Source organism: Conger conger, chromosome 7, assembly GCF_963514075.1.
Source record: "Conger conger chromosome 7, fConCon1.1, whole genome shotgun sequence".
In the NCBI taxonomy this organism is placed as follows: domain Eukaryota; kingdom Metazoa; phylum Chordata; class Actinopteri; order Anguilliformes; family Congridae; genus Conger; species Conger conger.
In genome coordinates, this window is record NC_083766.1 from 18853970 (window position 1) to 18879071 (window position 25102).

Sequence of the window (25102 nt, forward strand, 5' to 3'; positions counted from 1 at the left end):
ATGTAAAACCTAATAAATAAACATATGAACCTGCATGTTTGCAAACAAAACTGCAAAGAAGATTTAATGGTTTCCAATACAACCAGACACTTCAAGAATATATAAATATTTTTCCACACACACACACACGCACACACACACACACACACACAACGGTTCCCCAAGATACTACCACCAACATTGTCACTTGCATGTCAGAGTTGGCCGGATGACTATAACACAAACACGGGTGGCCACATAACCTTTTGTATCTGTCCAGTGTAAACAGACTGCTGTACTTTGGAGCGGCCAGTTAGTTTTGATTATTTCTCTCTGCTAGCATCTGGAATGTCTCCCCGTAACAAGATGGCAAGAATTTACCCTCTGTTATTCATATGTGGCCTGCTGCTGGACAACTGGCTTCATTGTGGAGGTATGTACCATTCGCTCCTCCATTCATCCATCTACATTCCAGACCGTTTTACTGAAGAGGGAAGAACACGTTACATATAACTTAGCCAAGCTGCACTTCTTCACCGCTAACTACAGCAGAGGTGTCACGATTAGGTGGGAAGTAGAGTATTACGTGCGGTGTGACTGCTTCACAGCGTGGGCTTTTGTTTGCAGGTTTGTGGTGTCATTTAGCATCCTGGATTAAGTTATTTTGGCATACTGTATGTGCACTGCCATGATCAATAATACAGGCCAAAGCAATTGGCTGTGTGGGTGGTATAATTGAGTGGAGGCTATACAGGTATTGGCCATATATTTGGCTGTTAGTCTGTCCGTTCTCAAAATTCAGAATCATATAAATCACATGGGCCAGATGACATACTACAAAATGGCTTCTATCCTGCCAGTGAACTCTGGGACCGTAGAAAAGGGAGAAGCTCACTTTAACCCTTGGGGGGTCCATTTTAAATGTTTATAAAGCAATCGTAAACCATAAATTATGATCAAATGTTGTGTTACACCTTCTAACCAAGTTTATTTTCAGTTGTATACTTCTTTTTGGAATCATTGATCTTTAGACCTCATTTATCTAAAATTATACCACTTTTTTATTTTTATTTTTTGAGTAAAATAAATGTATGTATTATTTTTACTTTAGTGGGAAACATATTGAATGATTATGACAGACTGGTGTGCACCAAGGTTTAGCCAGGATGGTTGTTTTGAAACAGTTGAAACATTTGTGACCCAGCATGGGCTTCAGATACTTGAAGTTGATAATTGATAAAAGAAGTAGTACACAGGTATTTTTACAATTTGGAATGATATTTAACACAAGCGTAGGTTTGTCTGAGCACTGTTATCGTTTTATTGGTCAGCTCCTAAAAATGTATAGATCACTTTTTCCATATGCTGACAACATGGTCAACTCTCAAATTGCAGGAACAGCCTGTAGTTCATGAGCTGACACGGAAATACAGTATATGACAAACTTTTACTGCGCAATATAGAGATGCCTCATAATCAGAAAATGCCTCACAAACAATTTTATGAATGCCTTTGCATAACAGCATAAATCTTCATTACAATTCCCTGAACTATACAATTAATAAATCTATATCTAGATTAAATGTGCTGTTACTTGATATAGGCTCCAAAATTGAAGCTATTAAAGCTACAAGAGTGCTAGTTCAGTTACTGTCAGTGGAGACAATAAATAATAAAATGAATGAGACTTCATTTGGAAAAATAAGACTGTACTGTGCTCTATCAGGGGAGAAAGGAGGCGAGATCATTACCATGCATGAATGCTTGACACTAGTATTCATGTGCCCAAGACAAGATCGAATAAACTAGAAGACCGCCTGTCAAAATTTTCCATCCAACTAAATAAAGATAAGGTTAGACACTAGAAAAGTATGAGTAAAAGCTGGCATGATATTTTAAAATAAATCATTTAAAATGAATATAAATAATAGTATATAGGTCCTAAAATGCATTTGACCTTACAGTCATACCTGCGACACTGGAAAAGGTATGCAAAGGGAGACATACTGTAAACAACAGCAAAAAATAAATGTATTAATAAAATAAATCCTGCAATATTTATATCTAGTATCCCTTATGAATAAATGTATAAACTACAATGTATTGTCCATTTGTAGATTATACCTGTACATTTGTCCATAAAGTGGGGCAACATCCTGATTATATCTTCTATTTCAAAATATTTTCAGTACAGTCAAATTCCTAAAGGAATCGGTGGCCTTTGAATATTTGAATGTTATTTTTGCTCTTGTTTAGCCTCTGTGTTCCTGCCCCAGCATGTAGCAGAGTCTGTACTGAAGAGACACAAACGCTACAATACAGGCAGGCTAGAAGAGATGATGAAGAAGGACAACCTGGAGCGCGAGTGCATTGAGGAGCGGTGCACCTTTGAGGAGGCCAGAGAAGTATTTGAAAATAAGGAGAAAACAGTGAGTGACTTCCGTAAACAGTTTGCATACTGAGAGCTGGTAAAGGTACGTTAAGGAATTAAGGAGTTAAGGAATACATCTCTTCTGAAATTGCTCTCTTATTTATCAGTGATACTGCACTGAAGGTTATAGGAAAACCAACTCTGGTGGTAGACACTTGCTGAGGAACTGCTCATCTGAGACCATGCTATTTAATGCTAGCCCTTGCTAATCATTCTCGCTCATTCACATTTTCAGATGGAATTCTGGCTCAGTTACATAGGTAAGTACATTTGAGGAGATGACTGTGTGGATGCAGTGTGGTCATCTATATAAGGGCAAGATGTAATTTTTTTTTCTGAGCCTGTAAACCAGGTTTGAGCCCCATTTCAGACTGTCGCTGTGTGGTTCAATGTATCGTGCAATGTATCTAACAGTGCAGCTTTCCATATCATTCAGATGGAGACCAGTGTGAGTCTTCACCGTGCCAGAATGAGGGCACGTGTGAGGACGGCATGAGCTCCTATGTGTGCTGGTGTCAGGTTGGATACACTGGAAAGAACTGTGAAATAGGTGAGTGCACAAGTATGCACAGACAGACAGCTTTCAAGACAATTTTGATCATAGGTCAAATAAGTAATGGTTTTGGATTCAAATACTGTTCTGTGCTCAATTGATCTTGCCTGGTGCAGTTAAGCCAAGCAAGAAGACCAGAAGGTGATTTGCAATTTTGAGGTTGTCATTGGTACCAATACACCAGACAACATAAGTAAAGTGTAACCCAGGTCTGATTTTGATGGCCATACCATTCAGGGTTCGCCGTTAAACCCCGCCATCTCCCGTGTCCTCCACAGAGACGTTGATGCAGTGTGACGTGAGGAACGGGGGCTGCATGCACTTCTGCCACTCTGATGTAATACGGGGGGTGACGTGTGACTGCGCAGCAGGCTACAGCCTGAAGGAAGATGGCAGAACCTGCACACCTGAAGGTACCGCTGCAATAAACCATGTACTCCACTGCTTAGGAATGGGTGCCCAGATCCACATTTTACATATACAGTATATTGTGCATACTACACAAAACATATTACCTTATTTGTATTACTTTTGGATGTTTACCATGATTTCAAGGCATCATTCTCAATATAGTCCTTCAAATTAGAACCCTGAAATACTATTACCTGTTTTACTGTTCTTTTTCCTTCACAACTGGTATCAACACTTCATCCTTCATTCATTAAAATCTGGTGAAAAAGTAACATTTACATTTTAGTCATTTAGCAAATGCTTTTACTCCAAAACAACTTACAAGTGTGTAAGTTGCTCAACAAGGATGCGTGCAGCCAGTGGAGGGTGACGAGAAGTGGGTTGACATGAGCCAACCTGGGCTGACTCATGATCAGGCAGGCTGCAGCTTTCTGGACCAGCTGGAGGGCCTTAATGGCACAAGCAGGGAGACAAGCCAGGAAGGACAACTGGGAGCTGGGTGGCTTTCTCAATCAGGAGATTCTTGGCTGTGTGGGAGGGGGATTTCTCGACAGTCAGTGAGAGGTCGATTGTCAGAGAGGACTTGTAAGGGGATGAAAAGAAGCTCTTTACATCCCAAGAAGCAGTCTTGCCATGTGGTGGGAGGTGATGCATGCAGAGATGTCAGCTGAGCAGGCAGAGAAAGAGTAGGGTGTCATCAGCATCAGTGCCAACAGTGCTAAGAAATTCCATCGGAAGATATAATAGAACCAAGAGACATAGTGTACAGAGAGAAGAAGAGGGGACCAATAACTGAGCTTTGAGCCCTCCAAGAACAATCCGACAGGTAGGAAATTTACCTTGTGAGTTCAGATCTTATGACGCCAATACCAGCAGAATCTCATGGTTGACTGTATTGAAGGTCGGCGACAGGTCAAGGAAGATGAGGACAGAGGAGAGGGACTTGGTTCAAGCAGAGTTGGGCTGGTATTTGTTAGGAACAGATGGGTCAAGAATAAGTTTTTTGAGAAGCAGTGACACTGGCCCTCTTCATGGCAGAGGATATTGTGCCAGAGGAAATAAAAGTATTGATTAAGGAGGAGAGGTCAAGAGGGCAGGTGGTTGGGCGATGGGAGGTGAGGAGTTTCAAGGTGTCAGAGAGGGGAGAAAATAGGGATAGGAAATGCAGGGTTGGGAGGGGGAGAGGGTTTGGAGAAGGAATTGCAGATGTCATCTACCTTCTTTTCAAAGGAGGAGACAAAGTCATCAGCTATGAAGGATTAGGCAAGGTGGGGGAGGATGGGGGGTGAGGAGAATGGAGAAGGTTGAAAACAGTTTGCGAGACAGCTGCATTAATCTTAGAGTGAAAGAAGGAAGATTTAGAAAGTAAGAAAGAGGATGAGAAGGCTGATAAGAGGGCATGGAAGGAAGCCATGTCACTGGGGTTTTCTCAGATGAGAGAGAAGACATGAAGATAGTGGCAGCATCATCGACAGACAGCAGAGAAAAACACTGAACAGATGGTAGGGAGGAGAAGATTATGGAGGGCAGGGCGGAGGTAGACTGGTGGCATAGGTTGCACCGATAAGTGATAGTGGATGGTGGGAAGGATGGATGAGTGTTAGAGGAGAGTGGGAGAGAAAGAAAGATTAAAGAATGGCCAGATACCTGGAGCGGTGTTACCGAAAGGTCCTTTGCCATGCAGGACCTTGTGAAAACATGATCAAGAACTTTGCCTGCCTTGTGGGTGAGTTCAGGTTGAAGTCACCGAGGAGGATCAGGGGAGTGCCATCCTCCGGAGAGGAGCTAAGCAGGATGTACATCTCATCCAGGGCAAAAGACAACAATAATGAAAAGTTAACACGAGGACGTAACAGACACCGCATAAAATTCAAAAGAAGAGAAGGGGAAGGATGAATAAATGGCAGTAGATCTCCATGAGCATGAGATTAGGAGACCTCTACTGTCAGTGAGTTGGGGTGGCAGCCAGGGTTCTCTGTGTTCTCTGGTGAGACCCACATTTCTGTGAAAGGAAGTCAAGGTTGAGATTGGCAGATATAAAGTCTGCTTTCTGGATTTTCCAGTTCCAGTCACACAGAGATCAACACCATACGACCTGGTAGGGAAGATCAGGTTGGAGATGTCTTGGCCAAATTGGTAGGGAGCAAACCTTCCACCTGACTAGGACCTGTGGAAAGGAGGTCAAACAAGAATGGGGAAAAGGCACATGGAGATGAAGATAGGGTAAATGGGTGAACAAGAGAAAGAATGCTGCACTGTGCAGTGTCATATAGGTTGGCAAGCATGTAACAATAAACAAGCTCTCAGAGAGCCTTGATGGACACCAACAGATAGACACCCTTGCTTCGTAGGAATACGACTTTGTACGATGAGACAAAGTGGAAGAGGCTGCCACTGCTGCGATACACAACTGCTTAAATAACTAGAAAAATCCCTACTAGACAACAGCAGCACACTACAGCGACTACTAATCTGAGCTTTAAAAAAACAGGCAATACATGTTTACTAATCCTGGAGACGATGCTACAAATACACGGTGGAGAACACTTGAAGTAACTTCATATTAAAAAGTGATCAAAGGGAAAGTATTTATGCTTAATGCAAGCATCTGTCTTCTAACACCTACAAAATAATAGTTATTTGTGTACCTCTGGTACAAATGATTCAATCTTAGAATCTATTTAAGCAGATTGAATTCAAGCATTTGTGTGTGTGTGTGTGTGTGTGTGTGTTTACTTCTGTCTTTACATTTCCAGGAAATTTCCCCTGCGGCAGACTAGGGAAAAGCATACTTGCTGCTATTTCCAGCACTCGGTCCTTGCACGCCCTACCCCCAGAGATGAGTAGCAATGACACGAGTAGCAAGATACACTCCCCCCCTCTTCCCAATACCACTGATGTGCCAAGCACACAAACAGCCAATTCAACCACTCCCTCCTCGACCAGCCTGCCCACAGCCAATCCAACCACTCCCTCCTTGACCAGCCCGCCCACAGCCAATCCAACCACTCCCTCTCCGACCAGCCCGCCCACAGCCATTCCACCCCCACCATACCACCACCCACCCCTCGGCGACCTGCCCATTTCGGCCTTCTCCTCAACCCTGCCCACTGTCATCACTAAGGATGCATCAGACGTCCGCGTTGTGGGGGGCACTGTGGTCACCCACGGAGAGATCCCCTGGCAGGTAGGACAAAAGGGCTCCCTGAATGTGTATGTCTGGCTGTGGATAAGTGGGTAAGTTTGCACTCCCTACTGTGTAACACTGACCTGCGACTCTGTCAGGTGGCCCTGATGGACAAACACACCCGGATCGGCTTCTGTGGAGGGTCTATCCTGAGTGATAAATGGGTCATCACTGCTGCCCACTGTCTGTTGGAAGGCAAAACCAACTCCATCTTCATAAGAGTTGGTAAAAGATGAGCCTGTCCTGTAACACTCCAGACACAGTCTCAGTTTTCACATTAGACAAATACATCAACACCAACATTAAGGCTAACCTATAAAAGACCACAGCTTACATTTCCATGTACCTCACATTCTGAAAGTAGATTCAAGAATTTAGTTTGGCTCACAATTTTCTATTATTAGAAAATCCTTAAACATTACGTACATGTGCTTAATGTTCAATTATAATCAAACAGGATTATGAGCCCTGCTAACCAGATCTGGGTCAAATACTTAATTGTTTTGTTTTCAAATACTTTTTTATGCTTTACTGAACTTGTCAGGTATATACAAACCTATGAAATCAATCAAACACAGAAAAGTATTTGAATCCAAAACAATCACATATTTGATCTAGGTCTGCTCCTAACACAAGCACTTGTCTTGTTTACATTATGACCATAGACCAGTGTTATGACTTGCTGCAGTTGCGCAGACATAGCCTGCAGGAAGCACACAATATCACAGCAGCCCTCAGTAATGAACTGACAGGCTGCCTCACATCGCCCGCAGGTGAGCACAACGTGCACAAAAAGGACGGTTCGGAGCGAGACCACGAGATCGCCGAGAAGCACATACACCCCCGCTACAACAGCGCCCAAAGTCAGTACAACAACGACCTCGCTCTGCTGCTTGTGGACAAGCCCATCCTCTTCTCCGACTACGTGCTGCCCATCTGCCTGGGGCCCAAGGACTTCACCGAGACCCTGCTGCGGGCGGGCCCCACGTCGCTGGTGAGCGGTTGGGGGAAGGTGCGCTTCGAGGGCGCGGAGTCACCCATTCTGCAGAAGGTGGAGGTGCCTTATGTGGACCGCCTGCAATGCAAGGGAAGCAGCAACGACCGCATCACGCGCTTTATGTTCTGCGCTGGCTACGACACGGAGAAAAGGGACTCCTGCCAGGGGGACAGCGGTGGCCCGCACGCCACCAAGCTCGGGGACACCTGGTTCCTCACTGGCATCGTAAGCTGGGGCGAGCAGTGCGCCCAGGACGGCAAGTACGGCATCTACACCCGTGTATCCCGCTACTATCCCTGGATCTCCTATGTCACTGGGCTCAGTAAGGATGCTACTTATGAGGACCGTGATCATTAAATCTCTGTTTAATTTTCAAAGCAAATAGAACTGTTTGAACAAATTAGCATAATCTTAATTTACTGTACGCATTTTTTTTATTAACAATTTCTTGTAACATCCATTCTACAAAGAGCATTAAAGCATGTGAACCTGGTTTCAGGGTCATCTCCACTAATTAGCACTTGTAGGAGTGCATTTCACTGTCACAGCACTTACAGCAGTCATGGGCATATTCCAGAAAATTCTGCAAGTCAGCTATGCACAATAGGCTGTATTTCTTTTAAAAGCAAAACAGCTGGCTTTCAGCCATGGAGAGAAAGAAGACAGAGCTTACATTTGCTTATATATGAGTATGTTTATGCTGAGATAATTACACTTAATTGTTGTTACCACTGTTTAGACAATACCTTTTATGTGTAAGCCATGAACACAGAGCCAAGACTGTAAGAGCTGTATGCAATTTAACCATCGGTGTGTTTAAACAGTGGTGATAGTGTATTCAGACGTAGAATGGTATTATCATCATTTGTTCTCTTTAGTTACATATGAAACCCACATATTTAGCTGTTTACCAACAGAAAGCAGAAAGGAATGGTGGTTAGGTTAACTGCACCAGATCACTCCCTTCTATGTCTACCATCTGCTGGAACAAAACAGCAAAAAATAGAATTATAGATTATTAAACAAGCATTTGGAAACATTATTAGTGTTGTATCAGTTTAAGAAGACCCCATGAGACTGTACATTATCACGGGGGAATCAGAGGAATAACTAGATTCGATGAATATAGTGTCCACTCAGAAATGATAGTGTCCACTTCTGCAGTGTGGCATATGTGGCAGAGGATCAATCTCCCCTACAATAATCCACACCAAATACAATCACTGTGGTTAATGACTGGATATGATTACATGTCAGCTGAAGGGGTTAGTCTATGACAATGAGTGCTTCTGGCAGCTGCTGGACTGAAGATTGTGACCACGACTAGCAGCACTGCAAAATGACTCCCACTCCAATCAACTAAGAACACTGATTGTTTGGAGTCACAGACTGAAGAGCCATATGCTGAACAGCAAGGTCTTAACATGGTCTTTTTGTGCAATGTCGAATAAAGAGCATAATAATGGAAAAGTACATATAATTCATAATTTTGAATGAGACCAGAGGCATTCACGTGACTGACGGTGAAGATGTTCTTTAGGAATAAGCCCTTATCTACACTCAATTTACAAGAAGATACAGCACAAGAAAACAATCGTTTTGTATTATCATCCTTCAAATTTCTTGCATGATTCTGTAAAAATGTAAATATCATTATTAAACCATATATTCATCGCCAGTAGTTATTTGGAACATAATTTCTTAAATGAAGCCAGGAATATACCAATAGGGAAATTAAATATTAACTACATCACTTGTAATGACATGCAGAATTAAGAAATAGGTAGAAACAAAAAGATATAAAACATGGCATAATGAGCATATTTTTATAATATTCCACCCAACACTCATACCCATTAAAAATGGAATACTTCAATATCCAGTTATATTACATATATTTTCTTTATTCAAATATGTGTAATTATTTTCTGCAGAGAATGTGCTTCTAAAATCAGATACTCAAATTAGTCCCAGTGCAGCAGTGTTGAGGAGGTTGTTTTACAGATTGGGTACGTCTCAAAAATCACAGAGCATTTTAACACATAATGAATTAAGGAAAATCAGCAGGAATTCCATATTATATATTTGCAGTTCTTCATAACACACAGTTGATTATTACTCAACAACATTTTCAAAAAAGTATTTTATTTTGTCCATACAGTATGTAGAGCTGTAGAGAGAATGAAAACCAATAACAATCACAGTTGTGACATGAATATACCAGAAAATGGCTGGTCAAAATCCAGATGGCATGCAGTTACTCAAAATTTCACTTCATGGAGCATACATGTGTTTGCCATTATGGACAATATTTTCTTTGCTCTCGTTATGATTTTCTTCATAGGAATTCAGTGCAGAATGTGGAATTGAGTACAAATATAAAATATTTCTGATGAAGAGTGTGTGTGTGTGTGTGTGTGTGTATGTGTGTGTGTGTGTGTTGGGGGGTGGGCTTATCTTCACAGAAAATTAACACATTAAAAAAATCTGTAGTCTGGAGCAGCTCCAGCTGATTTAAAGCTTCATTACCACTTCAAAGCAGCCAATATCAAAGGCAGCCCAACAGGGGATTAGATTTGATGTGGTACATTCGCACAAGTCCGCAATCAATATTCAATTAAGCGTTCGGCATTATGGAGCCATTTCATATTCTCTGCATGATTGTGTTTAATGGGAACTTGGACATTAATGACACAGTAATCCAAAAAGAACACGTGCCATTGTGGTGCAAAGATAGAGGGATAGCCGTTACATTTCTCTGCTATTACACAACAGCAGAAACTGCACGTGTCTGAGACAGTAGCTCTAGGAATATCTCTAGCGATAGAACAGAGTCTACACCGTTTAATCTATTCATTATCGACTAATGAGCTCTATAACAAATCTAATACAGTCATGTAAAGTGTATGTAAAACAGTATCTTACAATGTCTGTGGTCAAGTATCTGAGAAACTGTCTCCTGTCAGTTGCTGTATGCACAGAAAACTGCAATGCACTGATAATTAGAAGGTACTGTTGAGAGGACAACAGTGCCAACTAATTATCAATGAACAACAGTATAAACTACTGCAGTCACAGATGCAAACTAATATATTTACAAAGCATGAATGTACATATATTCTCCACCTTTATTTCATTTTATTAATTAAAGTGCATTTACAATATAGTTCCCAGGTCACAAATTAAATTGCTATTGGGTAGACAGAATTTCTGAAAAATTAACACAAGTAAAGAAAGCAAGAGATTAAAATAAATTAACAAAAAAAAAACATAAGATATCATGGCACAACATGTTTTGGCACAGTAACCCTACACCTTGATAAGTAGGCTCCATCCAGGAGCTACTGTGTGATGGGTGCACAGTTAGAAAATGGCTCACTGTTTTTTTGTATTCTTCTAATGAAGTAAAATAATGTCCAAGGCCCATTGTATTTACAGAAAACAGAAAACATCAAACAACAAAAATGTCCTCATTAAAAAAACAAAAACATTTAAAACATTTTTAAGTGACCTCAATTAAGTTCATCCCTAAACCATTTCAAAGGAACTGCGTCCATTCTTTGTTCCTCAGAGGTAAACTACATGACTTCTTCACTACAGCAAGGCCTATGTTGAGGTAATGTGTGCTTCTGACTGAGCCTTTTCTTGGGATATGTTGAACGCAGGGTGACCGGATGCCTGAAATCAAGCCACTCTTTTCCATAATGTGATCAGGACTACAGTGAAAAATGTGCTTGGTTAGTTAGGATTCAGTTCCTGTGACCTTCAGAACCCACACTGGCCTGTTCTCCTCCAGTTCTGGTCATGCTGATTGGTGGTTCTGCTGGCACAGAGTGGGGAGTTTGTGCTGTGTTTGCCATGACTGTTCTGGGGTTCGGCATCGCCACCCGCAGGGTCCAGCCAGAGAATGAAAGATTAATTATTTAAATTATCTGGACGCTTCTTACTGGGGTGAGGGTGAAGGATTGGAGAGACGACTGGACGGGTCTGGCCTCGGGGTCACATCATCCTTCATGATATTATTAATTAATTGCACTACTTGAGAAATTGTGGCTTTTTTAGGTTATTTGCCTTATTTACCCATTTTAACAGATGGATATATGTTGTTGCAAAGATTCATCACTGTGCCCAAAGGGCTAAGAGCAAGGATCTGGTTTTGAATTTATTAGAATATGAACTGTGTCTTCACCTGCTTTTTACTCCTAAAGTGGATCTTCTGCTTTGAGTAGCAAGCTTTCCCTGCATTTGAGAGGACAATCAGTATGAATAAAGTGAGGGATTTGACCGGACGTCCCTGTGGAGTTCAGTGTGCCTGGGGGCCTGATTTAAGTGCAGAGTGCAGGGAATTGGCCCTTCATTCCCTCAGGGAGAGCTCAGCTTCCGTGTTTTCAGATTCCCTGGGTCTAGAGTATAAACAGGAAACAGGAAACTGAATCAGAGGCATGTCAGTGAGAAGGAGGGCACCATGGGCCTGGCCATGTTTCCTTTTACCTCCCAGCCGGCTGGAGTGGGCACGGCAGCCGTCTCCCAGAATCAGCTGCAGGTCCTCCGCAGGGACCCGGCCCTCCTGCCAGCGAGTCACGTTCTTCACCAGCCTGGAGGGGGAGAGAGGGACAACCCCACCCTTAGAGCTTCTCAGCTTCCCTCCCGTCTGTACTGGAAAAAACAGCTCAAGCTAGGTTTTAAAACAGCTGGTACAATACGTAGCTGGTCGACCAGTTCAGACCAGCTCTGAGCTACACATGGTTCAGCAGGTCCAGCGCCCAGCTTGATATGGTTTTGACCAGCTGAAGCTATGTTTTGACAGCGGAGCCTCCACAACAATACTCACCACTGCCCCTCAGTCTCTTCGTGCAAGAGCTGGACGACGTCACCGCACTTGATAAGGAGGTCATTCGGCCCACACTGTTGACATTCCACCACGGCCCTGTACCTGCCTGGGATCTGTTTAAAAACACAGAGCGAGCAGGCAGTGACCCTTTCAGCTGAGTGCTCTGACGTGAGAAAAAGCATACAGCATACATTTCAGTCTCCAGTTGAGTATGTGTGAACCTATCTGGATTTCTTTTAACAATGTGGAGGCTACGTCTACATAATTTATTCAGCGTACACTACGTATTTCAAAACATTGAAATTGGGAACATTGTGATGGCCAGAAAAAGTAATTTCCCCAAAGCATTTGCAGCATTTAGCAGGAAACATGTGAGACCGGGTTGGACCGTAGAAAAGATTATAAATACCACAGTCAGATTAAAAAGTCTTTGTTCTATCCTCAATGGAGATACTGCAGTAGAGAATCCCACTGGTCGTCGACCCCTGCAGCTAGGCAGCGCTGCTGAAAACAACAGCTCAATCTAGGCTTTGAAACAGCTGGGAGCTGGTTGACATGGTTTAGCTGGTTGACCAGTTCAGACCAGCTCCCAGCTGGACATGGTTTAGCTGGGTGACCAGTTCAGACCAGCTCCCAGCTGGACATGGTTTAGCTGGTTGACCACCTACCAGCTCAGACAGGCTACCACCACTAGCTCATACCCATCTAGACCAGCTTTACGAACAGCTCAATGTTGTGCCATAGCTGGATTTTACAGCAGGGAGGTCTCTGAGGGGTGCTTTGCCTGGGCTCACCAGCTGAGGCACGTCCTCCTCCTCGCTGTCTGACAGGTTAGACAGATCCGTAGTGCCGCTCCAGTCCTCCTGCCCGTCGCATATGTCTGCTGAGTGAGAGGTGCCCGGCCAGCCTGGGAACAAGCGGGACATGGGGACATCACAGTCTGCCTTCCACAGCTATTCCACACCCATTCTACCGCACTGCTAAAAATGTCTGTCTTAAAAAGCATTTTAGTTTTAGTCTTAGTCTTAAGTAGGTAATAAGACTTAAGTTTTTTTTGTCTCAAGTGAAAAATATTAGCTTGTTTTAAGTTACCATTTACTGTGGTGAAGTGTTCTTATTCTATTCAATTTAAACCTTTAAATGTGTCAAACTGTCTGACCTTTTTGACAATATTTTTGTCTTTGTTAGCAAAAAAGGAAAGAAATATGATTTTAAGTTTCAATACAAATACTAAAATAGAGATTGAGATTGATTTACAGTATTTCTAAATTGACTTAGTTTTAGGTTTTTGTACTGTGTCGGTAATGTATGTTGTTGTGTGAGCTGAGCTCAGTGCGGCGTGGCGTAGCGGCGTGGCATAGCGGCGTAGCGTAGCGACTCACTGTGGCGGTAATGTATGTTGTTGTGTGAGCTGAGCTCAGTGCGGTGTGGCGTAGCGTAGCGACTCACTGCGGCGGTTGCGCTGAGGCTGAGGGGAGAAGACCACCGGGTCGGTCAGGACCGGACTGGTGCGGCCTGACTCGGTCTCCTCCGAGCTGTAGGAGGCGCTCTGCAGCTTGCTGTGAGGAGGGACATCAAAACAACCTGAGCAGCCAGAGAGGCGGGAGGGGCTCCACGCAGTGCACACCAACACGCTGACCAGGCAGTCCGGCAGCGCAGTGGAACAGAACAGAACACAGGTCAGAACAGGGCAACATGGGGCCAGTACTTTCTGAATTTTCTACATCCTCCAAACTAAGCACACACTCTCAAATAAAAAGTTACAGTGGAGGCACATTTTTGTTCTTCATGGATCAAATTTCCCAAATGTACCCTGGAAGTACAGTAATGTTTGTGTACAAATGATTTTTCAACCAAAAAAGGTACCTTACAGTACCGCTGGGGTACCTTATAGTGAGAGTACAGAACACTCAGCATGACTAGAACTGGAGGAGAACAACTTTTCGTACCTGTATTTCTGAGAGTACAGAACACTCAAAAAAAAAAATGGTTCTAAAAGTAACCCTGTGATTCCATAGAAGAACCCCATCTAGTTCAAGGGTTCTTTGCTTTCACAATTCACACCAATGATAGAGGGTTCCATAAAGAGCTACAGAGGTCATCCTCTATGGAGGCTTTTTTCTCTGAGACTGTAATAGTGACATTTGACCACTACATCCTGCGCAGAACCTAGAAGTTAATCTTCAGTAGTGTTGGTGTGGGACCTTAAAAGGAACACCGTGAGTCCCATTAAACTAATGGGACTAATGGTAGTCCTAATGGACGCCGCTGGACAGTGTTGTGCCCCAGAAGAATAATCAATAAGATCACAGTTGAGCCATCAATAAACTATTTTACATAGTAAAAGCTATGTCATATGGTAAGCTTTTGTCATATTGTGCAAGTGCACGGCTCCGAAGTCCACAGGTTAGAGGGGTGAGATGCAGCATGCCTCAAAACAAACCTGTCGGACAGGGGCGGGGACAGCTGGGAACGTTCCGGCACTGCGCATGGAGGCACAGGCTCATCTGTGAGGGGAAGGAGAGGTAGACATGTTCAAAAAGGAGGGCCTCGTATTCAAAACGGACCACACAGACCACACAGGGATACGCTACGCTATTATTATTATCATTATGCTAAGAAATGAAGATAATGGAAAACCCCAGTGTGTGCGCACCTTGGAGCACTTTCTGTTGGTTGGTGAGGATCTTGCGGAGCTTGTTGAGCCAGGCAACCTTCACTTCCACTGATGGTGCCTAGGAAAGCACAGAAGAACCATATGAGGCCTGGTAAAAAATAAAAATACATTTAAAACTTGAATTGTGGTATCCACGATTGGTTGTGGCCTTGATGCCTGCATATAGTGTTTAGTTTTAGCAGCCAGGTCAGGCCATAATTGCAGTCAAGTTGGCCGACATTTCGACAGGGCTCCATGTCATCTGAAAAGGTCTGAAAATACTGTATCCCTTTCAACAAATCAATCAAACACTCTAATGCTGGGAGACTGTGTGGTGCAGTCTGTAGGGCAGCCAACTCTCAATCCATATACAAACCCCGTTAAAGCTGGGTGTTCAACTCCCCTCTACAGTGCTTTTTGTACTGCAATCCTATCACTAACCGTAACCCTCTCTCATTCCACATGTCCAAATGAAAAGACAAACTACATAAGGAGGGTGGACTGCCCTCTGTGCTGAAAAAAACAAACAAACATTAATGCTGATCCTAAAAATGAAACTAATTCCAAGGAATTTAAATTATGGCCTCTAAAAGTTATTTCGTAATTTATCATGTTTATTCAGGGGTGTAATTTTTCTCTAGTCTTCATAATATATTAATAATAAAAATAATAATAAAAGTAACAATACAAATAATAATAATAATAATAATAATAATAATAACGATAATAATAATCATTGTAAAGTGTGCAGTGCAGTATGGCATAGCTGCTCAGTATTTCAGCGTGTGCCCATATCGGTGGTCCTCTACATCACCTGCACTACATAGACCTCCTCCCTCCCGCTGTACCAGATTTCAAACTTCTTCACGTCGCCTTTGACGTTCTCTGTGATCCCCACCGCACTCATCTGCAGGGAAAGAGATAGCTTCGTCTTTTTCCCGATTGACCTTCACCTCCACGGTAACCGAAACAGCACACTAAAAGGAAGCAGCTTGGCATGCTCTCGGTTAGCCCCGGAATGTACCGGCAAGGTTATCGAGAACCTCCACACAAAGCTAACAGCTATGAACAGAGATTCTATGTAGAGGCATTGAAGTCGTTTTTATCTCGTTGGTGTGAGAGGCCCTGCTGTGGGTGCCGTTACCCTCAGGCAGTGTTTGAAGCTGTAGGAGGCCGTTTTCTCGTATCCCTCTCCATGCTCTTCCCTTCGTTTGCAGAAGAGCAGAGCGTGCTCGTGCAGGAAGAGGTGGCGCTGCATGGGCTTGAAGCGAGCCAGCTCCTTCATCCTCGTGGGACCCTTCTTATGACTGATCCACACGCTGAAGGAGCCCTGCATCAGCACCCGGCCCAGATCACTCAGGTCCCCCTGTGTACACACATACACATATGTACATGTACACACACACAAACATACAAACACATACATGTACACACACACAAACACACACATACATGTACACACACATACATATACATACACACACACACAAACACACACACATACATACATGCACATACATGTACATACACACATACATACACATATGCATATACATACACACATACATACACATACGCGCACACACAAACACACACACACATACGCACACACACAAACACACACACATACATACATGCACATACATGTACATACACACATACATACACATATGCATATACACACACACATACATATACACACACACATACATACACATACGCACACACACAAACACACACACACACATACATACATACACACACATACATACACATACACATACGCACACACACAAACACACACACACATACATACATACACACACACAAACACACACACACACACACACACACACCACTTAAACCTCTTAAGTGGATAGGCTACAACAGCAGAATACTTAATATGTCTAAAAATAAGTCTAATAAATACCTTATAAAGTGCTCAGAGTGGAGTTTTGCATACACTTGTATAAGACAAATAACAAGCTTACCTCATAGCCTGTGATAGCAATCTGGTGCATTGAGTCATTGACGGACTTGAGGAGGTCTAGCATGGCTGTTAACGCCCCCTGCAGCTCAGAAAACCTCTCACAGCCCACACTGTACTTCAGCAGTTCCTGGGTGAGGATGCAGATAGTGTGTCTCAATGTTATGTTCTTCATATAAAGAGGGACCTATTGACACTATCCTGCATATCAAGCGGTTGATAGTTCCTATCACTGAAATGGACTACCAATTTGACTTTAGTTTGAAGAATGTAAACTGCCATAGATAGATACAGCACTCTCAGTATCTATTTATAATATTACTGAGCCATACTTTATAATATCCTCTCTCTCCAGATAAAATTGAGGCCATTTATATCCAGTTACTTGCGTGCCAGTGCCAACTCTTGTAGATTAACTAATTATTTTAATATATCTAGAGAGAGCCTCATACCCTATAATACTTTTTATATATGAGATCATCATGACATTTCAAACAGACTAATACAACACGTTGTTCAATAAAAACAGATCCATGGAGGCCAAGAGCAGTACCAAAATCCCAGCATTATTTTCTTTTCAAGGCATGATGGTTATATTCAATTCACGGGAAGGAGAAATCCAGAAAGCGCTAAGCACGATGCTGAGAGCAGTGTCACTCCCATGGCCAGTCTCCATAAGAGCCAGTCATTTACAACATGTCTGCCTTAAAGCGACAGTGCTCCTTTTAACTCTGGAGCTGACCTTCAGCAGAAGCTGGTACTTGGTCAGCCGCTGTATTGGCTTCAGCAGGTACGAATCCAAGCCCAGTTTATGCTCCAGCTTTCTCTGACACTCCTACAGAACAAGGGACAGTGGGAAGGAAACGGGTCATCGACCGGTGATGAGGTCATGAGGTCATAGCTTTGATTATTATTGCTGAAATATCGCACAAGTAAAAATTAAGCTTAAATTATGTACACATATAAAATACATTTGATAAAATACATGTAAAATACATATAATGAAGGAGTGAACATGATAGCTTTTGCTGAAAGAGTACAAAAATATAAACAGATTTTTGAGTACAGAATACCTGGAAGAAGGGGCAGTCAGAGCACTGCCTCCACAGTGATTCGGAGCGAGGCTTGTTCTGGCAGTAACGTTCATATACCTGGAAATTCTCTTTCTGAAATGACACGGAAACCTCCCGTGAGACAAAAACACACAGCCCCATTCCACAGCAAATCTCAAATCCACACACATCTACAGTACGTCCGCCCCACCCACAGTCGAGTCTCACCCTCTCCATGAAGCATGCGCCCACTCTCTCAGGAGTGTCCAAGCATCCCTCCAGATCCTGTAGGAAGATCCTGTGGAGAAGAGGGTCAAAACTGTATTACTCATGTCACTTATAAACTAAGTAATATGCAGCAATGAAAAGATGTTCAGTGTTTCAGAGCGCGTATGCACGCGTATCCACGCTCGTGTCACTCACCGGCTGTGGAAGTTGTAGATCTCAGGCATGTTTCCAAACAGGATCTCCTTTTTGCTACGCAGGATGGGCGGCACAAGGCCCGAGAGGACGGGGTTGTCCATTTCAGCTCGATAGCCCTTTTGTATGTGAAGACATGTACAGTATAAAACAGTCCTTTCTGACACGCAATCAGATAATGTGCATTATTCAGTGTATTCTTTATATCAGGATGGTATCACCATATCAGCTTTTACTGTATATCATCATGATATCACCATATCTGCATTTCCTGTATATCAGGATATTATGTGTCATTTCAGTCTATAGAGTTCTATACGTATTATGCCAGGATAAAGACTTGAATTGAATTGAATTGAATTGAATTGAATTGAATTGAATTGAATTGAATTGAATTGAATTGAATTGAATGATACTCAACTGAACTGAACTGAACTGAACTGAATTGAAATTGCATAGTGAAACTGAAAGAAGCACTGCACCTTTCTAAAAGTGGGATAATACAGTAGAAAAGCTATGCTCACCAGCAGTACAGAGAGCAGCTCCTCAACGTAGATTCTTTCCGTTTCAATCAACTCTTTGATTACGTGGCTGAGGAGGTTGAACAGCAGCAGAGGAAGGTGAGTGAGGATAACCTCATTCCCCATACACCACAAGCACAGTCAGGACTGAACACACACGGACAGAAGGCCAAGCGGGTGAAGCTCACCGCTTGAGCAGGTCATGGCTCTCCTCTCCCTCCAAACCATAGGACATGGAAGTGCGATTCTCCTGGTAGTCGTGCATCACCTCTATCTGACAAAGGTAGAGATCTTTGTGAGCATTGACAGAAAGAAAATTCTACTTTTCTTTCTTTTCACCTTCAAGACTATATACATATATATATTTTTTTTTTTCCATGAAGCTGAAAGCTACATTCAGTGATAACATGCAGGGAAAAAGCAAAACAAGGGAGCCATAACCAGAACACATATCCCATGTTGGTATCCATCCATCCATTATCTGAACCCGCTTATCCTGAACAGGGTCGCAGGGGGGCTGGAGCCTATCCCAGCATACATTGGGCGAAAGGCAGGAATACACCCTGGACAGGTCGCCAGTCCACTCATACCTACGGGCAATTTAGACTCTCCAATCAGCCTAACCTGCATGTCTTTGGACTGTGGGAGGAAACCGGAGTACCCGGAGGAAACCCACGCAGACACGGGGAGAACATGCAAACACCGCACCGAGAGGCCCCGGCCGACGGGGATTCAAACCCAGGACCTCCTTGCTGTGAGGCGGCAGTGCTACCCACTGCGCCATCCGTGCCGCCCCATGTTGGTATATTCAATTCAAATGTTCTGTACAGAACTGGTCACAAGTGTTGTGGAACTACATTCAGCTGGGTTATGCTGGGAATTGTAGTTATTTCCAGGCTGGTCATGTCAATTGCAGGGATTCAGAACAATGTATACTGTAAAAAAAATATTTCCTGCCAACAGTGGGGTTCGAGAAACAGCCTTCTTCTAGTACACAGCAACCCCCCCTTGAGCCATTTTTATATCAGACATCATTAAAAATTGGCAGAGCCTATTGCCTTCTGTCTTACCTTCCTGGAGTTGGAACCTTTCCGAGAGGCCCTTTTGCCTGGCAGAGAGAGGTCAAAGGAGAACTTGGAATTGAAGTCTACGCCTAATGGAAAGAAACAAAGGTAATTTCTGTGGTCTGGCTCTACGGCAGCTGCCAGACCAGTTGCCATAGGCAGGAGTTAGATGTTGCTTCAATGAAACCATGAAGCACAAAGAGCTTTGCTCGGAGTGACTGTAGGGCTTCTCTTTGATTTCTTCAGGATTTCATATGTATGCAACCACAGCAAAGAAGATCACAGCCAGGCTACAAAGCGAGGCCTGCTTCATATAATTCCTCACAATCCCACTGAGAACATGTCTTTTCATCTTCTGCATCTACACAGGGTCTTCACCCTTCTCTAAAATGGCCGCCCCAGACGGACACATTTGGATGTCAGACGTCTGACACCCTTGTCTCTTTTTATTCATTACCGGCGTGTGAAAACAAAACCGGACAAGGTTACTGGTCGGCGAAGGACTTATTCCTCAAAGAAATAAGAGAGATTTGTCTTTTAATAAGTCATTAAAAATGTATGAAAATGGAGGGGAAATGGCTTGAGTCTTTATCACAAGCACAGGATTTCACAGCATTTTATCATCAAAGGGTCACGGATGCACATGAAAGCCTCCCTGAATACTCCATGGCTAGATTAGGCTGGCTGGAAATGAAAGGTAATGCCAAAATCAGGCACCTGGAAAGGCAGTGAAATAATCAGCAATTAAGAGCGTTGTTCCTCACTGCTTATCAGACACGTGCAGAAGGGGGAAGACCAGGGGGGGGCTGGACGCTCTGCCCCTTTTACCCTTGATGTCCAGCTGCCCCTCCTCTCCGGGATAATTGTTTAATTATCGCCTCAGTGATTAATACCCCCTTCCCACCCTAGTTATTACAAAAAAATGTATTCAAGCTATGCACCAACCATTGCTCTCTGTCCATAGGAATGAGACTGAGGTACTGAGGCAATTTGCAGATGTTGTGGCTAAGTTGGTCAGAATGTGGTGACTGACTGATCAGCGTTAATTAATTTAGCATGTAGTATTGTCTTGATTTACCATTGATATGTTAGCTATCTTTATTAGGGTACCATTATTATTAATAGTTGGGATATACACTCAGTGACAACTTTATTAGGTAGACCTGTACACCAGCTTGTTAATGCAAAATCATGTGGACTAAATGCATAAAAGCATGCAGAAGTGGTCAAACCTCTAAATGGATAGTCTCCAGCAGCAGAAGACTTAATATGTCTAAGCAATAAGTCTAATAAATATCTAATAAAGTGTTCATGGAGTGTATGTATAGCTCAGTTCAGTTGTGTCAAAAGGTAGGCTAATGTGTACTGGGCATGTGTGTGCAATCATGTACTTGTACAAGTACTTAATCAGTTGAAATCATAAATACTTTATAATAATAATTTAATTATGTACAAACAACAATTAGTTTTAGACTGTGTATGTGCTGCCTGCGTGGATGTGTGAGTTATTAGAAGTAGTGCTTGTGTGTCTGCGCTTCACTGCAAATGTTGAAGAGTGGGCAAGCTAGCATTGTTTGCGTGCTCACCGTGTTTCGGGGAGAAGAGGGGGGATTTTGAGCGGGGAGGGTTTTCTGGATGCGGCGCCACCAGCTGGACTGGCCGCACCTGCACGTCTGCCAGTTTCTTCAGGGACACCTGCCGGGTCTGCACCATCCCCTGCACGTCAGAGAACTTCTTATGGGCTGCCCCAATCTGGGCCTAGCGAGGAGAGGTCAGAGAGGAGGGGCGGTGAGACCAGGCTTGGGCACGGTCCTACCGTTCAGACCTAGGTTAAATGTGTCATTGTTTTGGATTCAGATGTTTTTCTGTGCTCGATTACTCTTGCACTGCAAAAAGCGACTGCCTAACAAGCATTTTAGTCTTGTAATAATACTTGAGATCTTTTTCATCTTAAGTAGAAAATATTAGTTGCTGACAAGTGACATTTTTCATATTCCATTGGCAAATCTTGAAATGAGTCAAACTGTAAATAAGAAAGAAGAGAAAAGAAAAAAAGAAAAAAAATTTTTTTGTTTTTTGCAGTGTGCCTGGTGAGTCAACCAAAATGACCAGATGGTAGGGTTTGCAGTTTATGAGAGTATTTCATAGGTTCCAATACACTAGACAACCTCAGTAAAGCACAGAAATAATTTGAGTCCAAAACAATGACGTATTTGACCCAGGTCTGCTGCAATTTCGTGCCCCTGACACAGCACTGAGGCGAGACAGACACCGGCAGGCACACAAACCAAGCCACAGCATGAATTCCTCACCCAACAGCTACCCTTTGCTCATTCGCCACTATACTGTATGGTCAGCAGTGTTGATACAAGGACAGTGTGGTGGGAGTTCTGCTTGGTAAAAGCTGATGGATGAACATGCTTGAGGATACCAGAGCCTGCATTCAGAAACCAGCAGAAAGGATGCGAGAGCTAATCGCAGCTAGCATCTCATGAATGTAAACACGCTTGTATGTGCAAGCGTGCGCCCGTTCAAACACTGTTCTGGGGCCAGATTAAGGTCCGCTCTGAGAAATGGATGGGGCTGATAAGGGAGTTTTTGGTGTGGTTTACCTGCAGCTGCGGGGTGAGGACACACTCAAACTCCAGACTGACAGCATCAGGGCTTGCACTGAGGGGAGGGGGGGCCCTCTCCTGCAACTTCTCAATGTCCCACAGGGCGGCCTGCGCCCCTTCCTTGGACTGGAACTTATCCACCAGCTGACTGGCCAAGAGGTAGGCTCCCTCATCACACCAGCGCAGAACCTGGGGCAGAAATACGCGCACGCACACACACACGCATGCGTGTACACACACAGTAGTCACAAACGGACGTGCACACAAATATACAGTACGCACACATCCATGCACACACAAACATGCACGTAAACACACCACAGTGTACACGGAGACACAGACACACAGACAGACCAATGGGAGTCACAACTATGGTCAGCCAGACTGCCCCAGGCTTGGCTTAAGGTTAATACAGAATTGTGCGGGTTTGGGAGGCGTGGAGACAGACTTGTGAACAGAGAGAACACATGGTGACAGGGGAGAAAGCAAAGCCTCTTGCTGTGTCAATGGGCACACACACAGAACGCACTGTACCAGTGTCTTACAAGCAAATACAAGCAAGAGAACTAGGACACAATGCCCAAGGGTTCTCTTTGCAAAGTATTTTCTGTGTCTAAATATGTTTTACTTAGTGGCTGATGGCCAAAATAACTCTGTCCTATGGGACTATGTACAGGTTGCTTGGCAGAAGAGAATAGGGAGCAGGAAGGTGTTGCAGGGTTGGCGGACAGGGGTTGCATTTGGATTTAAGTCTGATGCAAGGTGCAAGTCAAGAATGGCAATAACTTTGTGACACTGTTTGGCATCTTTCATCCAAAATAACTAAATATTGTCTTACCGTTTGTGAAAAAGGTTATATAAATGTGAAGATAAATCTTATTTTATTATGAATTGCACTGAACTGTATAGACACACAGTGACCACTTTATTAGGTAGGTCTGTACACCAGCTCATGAATGTAAATATATAATCAGCCAATCATTTGGCAGCAACTCAATGCATAAAAGCATGCAGACATGGTCAAGAGGTACAGTTGCCGAACATCAGAATGGAGAAGAAATGTGACATTGACCATGAAGCGATTGTTGAACCACCAGACAAGGTGATAACAATTGTCCCTCAGAGAATGGTGCATAAAACAGAAAATATCCAGTGAGCGGCATTAGTGTGTAAAAATGCCTTGTTAATGAGAGAGGTCAGATGAGAATGGTTCAAGCTGTCAGGAAGGCGTACTGTAACTGAAACAACAGCGCTATGTAGAACAGCATCTCAACATGTCGAACCTTGAAGTAGATGGGCCACAGAAGCAGATCAATTCTAAAAATAAGTCCAATAAACACCTAATTAAGTGGCCATTGAGTGCAGCAGTCTTCGATCCAGTGCTAATCCAGCATACTGTACATACAGTACTACTCCCAAAGCTTGTAGCTTTTACTGGATTAGCAAAGGATTAGCATTGCTGAATTTATTCACGGTATATCTGACTTTTAGAACAATTAATAATACCAGATTTTCAGTTGTCCTCCAATACTCTGTTACCTATAAACAAATTGTTATTGTGATATATACCCTGATGAAGCGAATGAAGCCAATATGTGTCTTGCAGTATTAACAATTTGCTACACTAGTTCAAATGTAACTCATTGTTTTTAAAAATGTACACACAGAACCATTTCTTTTTAAGGGAACACTGATGATTTTGTTTACGCATGGTGAGAATAGAAGCACAATATGTGTTGTATTGAAAGATTTTTTTTTCACATGATATTGCTGGTCATTTCACAATGCTGGTGTTCAAATAAATACTCTGCGAGGGCTGATTCAGGCTCCTTATGTGATTATTTTCAAGCACTTTAGTGAATGTGTCTTGGAAAGAAAGGAATTATGTTCTCCAATACAAATATTTAAACAAGGATTAGGAATCACCGTAAAAAAACAACCCACAAAAACAACCTATGTGAAGAACTTTGAACAGTTAACTGATTATTTCATCATTCACAGCAGACAGTCCTTGTCTAAACAGGAGCTTTGATCCTCTGTCAGGTCGAGAATGACAACAAGCCTACAATATGACTGAAGATTCTTTAAATGAAAACTTCTATGGAGCAAAGGAAACAAGTCATTTCCCTGGGACTGGCACTATCCATATTGAGCAAAAAGAAATGACATCAGTCCTATTGCCTACACTGTTCTAGAGGGCCTGACCTCTGTAGCATGAGATCTCTCTGTTCTCTGTGTGTGTGTGCGTGTGTGTATTTATGTATGTGTGTATGTATGCAAATCGATAGCCCTGGCCTCTTAGGCAAACCTCTATTCGTGCATGACGCAGTCACTGAATTGTTTGAAAAGGTATTTGATTTGTGGTTTACTTAAGAGTTGTTTGCACACTCCGTTGTGC

The 25102-nt window shown here is 43.0% G+C and overlaps 2 protein-coding genes across 2 annotated transcripts in view; one reads left to right on the forward strand and one right to left on the reverse strand.

The window, feature by feature from the left end:
* The first annotated feature begins 217 nt into the window (after positions 1-217).
* On the forward strand, positions 218-9028 carry LOC133132542 (coagulation factor IX-like). Its single transcript, XM_061248016.1, has 8 exons — positions 218-412; positions 2236-2408; positions 2646-2670; positions 2847-2960; positions 3242-3376; positions 6131-6561; positions 6660-6786; positions 7335-9028. Exons 1-8 carry the CDS (start codon positions 328-330, stop codon positions 7913-7915), a joined length of 1671 nt encoding a protein of 556 aa, XP_061104000.1. The 5' UTR covers positions 218-327; the 3' UTR covers positions 7916-9028.
* Positions 9029-11722: 2694 nt separating this feature from the next.
* LOC133132541 (proto-oncogene DBL-like) overlaps positions 11723-25102 on the reverse strand; it is a 21653-nt gene continuing 8273 nt past the window's right edge. The window contains exons 9-27 of the mRNA XM_061248015.1: positions 22702-22893; positions 21676-21847; positions 20096-20178; positions 19214-19299; positions 19029-19095; positions 18508-18623; positions 18313-18382; positions 18106-18198; positions 17775-17867; positions 17037-17162; positions 16190-16411; positions 15860-15952; positions 15046-15124; positions 14833-14896; positions 13839-14023; positions 13184-13296; positions 12390-12502; positions 12050-12153; positions 11723-11961 (exon numbers count right to left, since the gene is read on the reverse strand). Of these exons, the coding sequence (XP_061103999.1) occupies positions 11921-11961; positions 12050-12153; positions 12390-12502; positions 13184-13296; positions 13839-14023; positions 14833-14896; positions 15046-15124; positions 15860-15952; positions 16190-16411; positions 17037-17162; positions 17775-17867; positions 18106-18198; positions 18313-18382; positions 18508-18623; positions 19029-19095; positions 19214-19299; positions 20096-20178; positions 21676-21847; positions 22702-22893 (2112 nt within the window). The 3' untranslated portion in view covers positions 11723-11920. The remainder of the gene's footprint in view (positions 11962-12049; positions 12154-12389; positions 12503-13183; positions 13297-13838; positions 14024-14832; positions 14897-15045; positions 15125-15859; positions 15953-16189; positions 16412-17036; positions 17163-17774; positions 17868-18105; positions 18199-18312; positions 18383-18507; positions 18624-19028; positions 19096-19213; positions 19300-20095; positions 20179-21675; positions 21848-22701; positions 22894-25102) is intronic.

Excerpts from the sequence above, each read along its gene's own strand:
- LOC133132542 (XM_061248016.1), top strand. The coding sequence starts at position 328 with ATGTCTCCCCGTAACAAGATGGCAAGAATTTACCCTCTGTTATTCATA. Across the intron at positions 413-2,235 it reads CAACTGGCTTCATTGTGGAG|CCTCTGTGTTCCTGCCCCAG; the intron begins GTATGTACCATT and ends GCTCTTGTTTAG. Across the intron at positions 6,787-7,334 it reads CTCCATCTTCATAAGAGTTG|GTGAGCACAACGTGCACAAA; the intron begins GTAAAAGATGAG and ends CATCGCCCGCAG.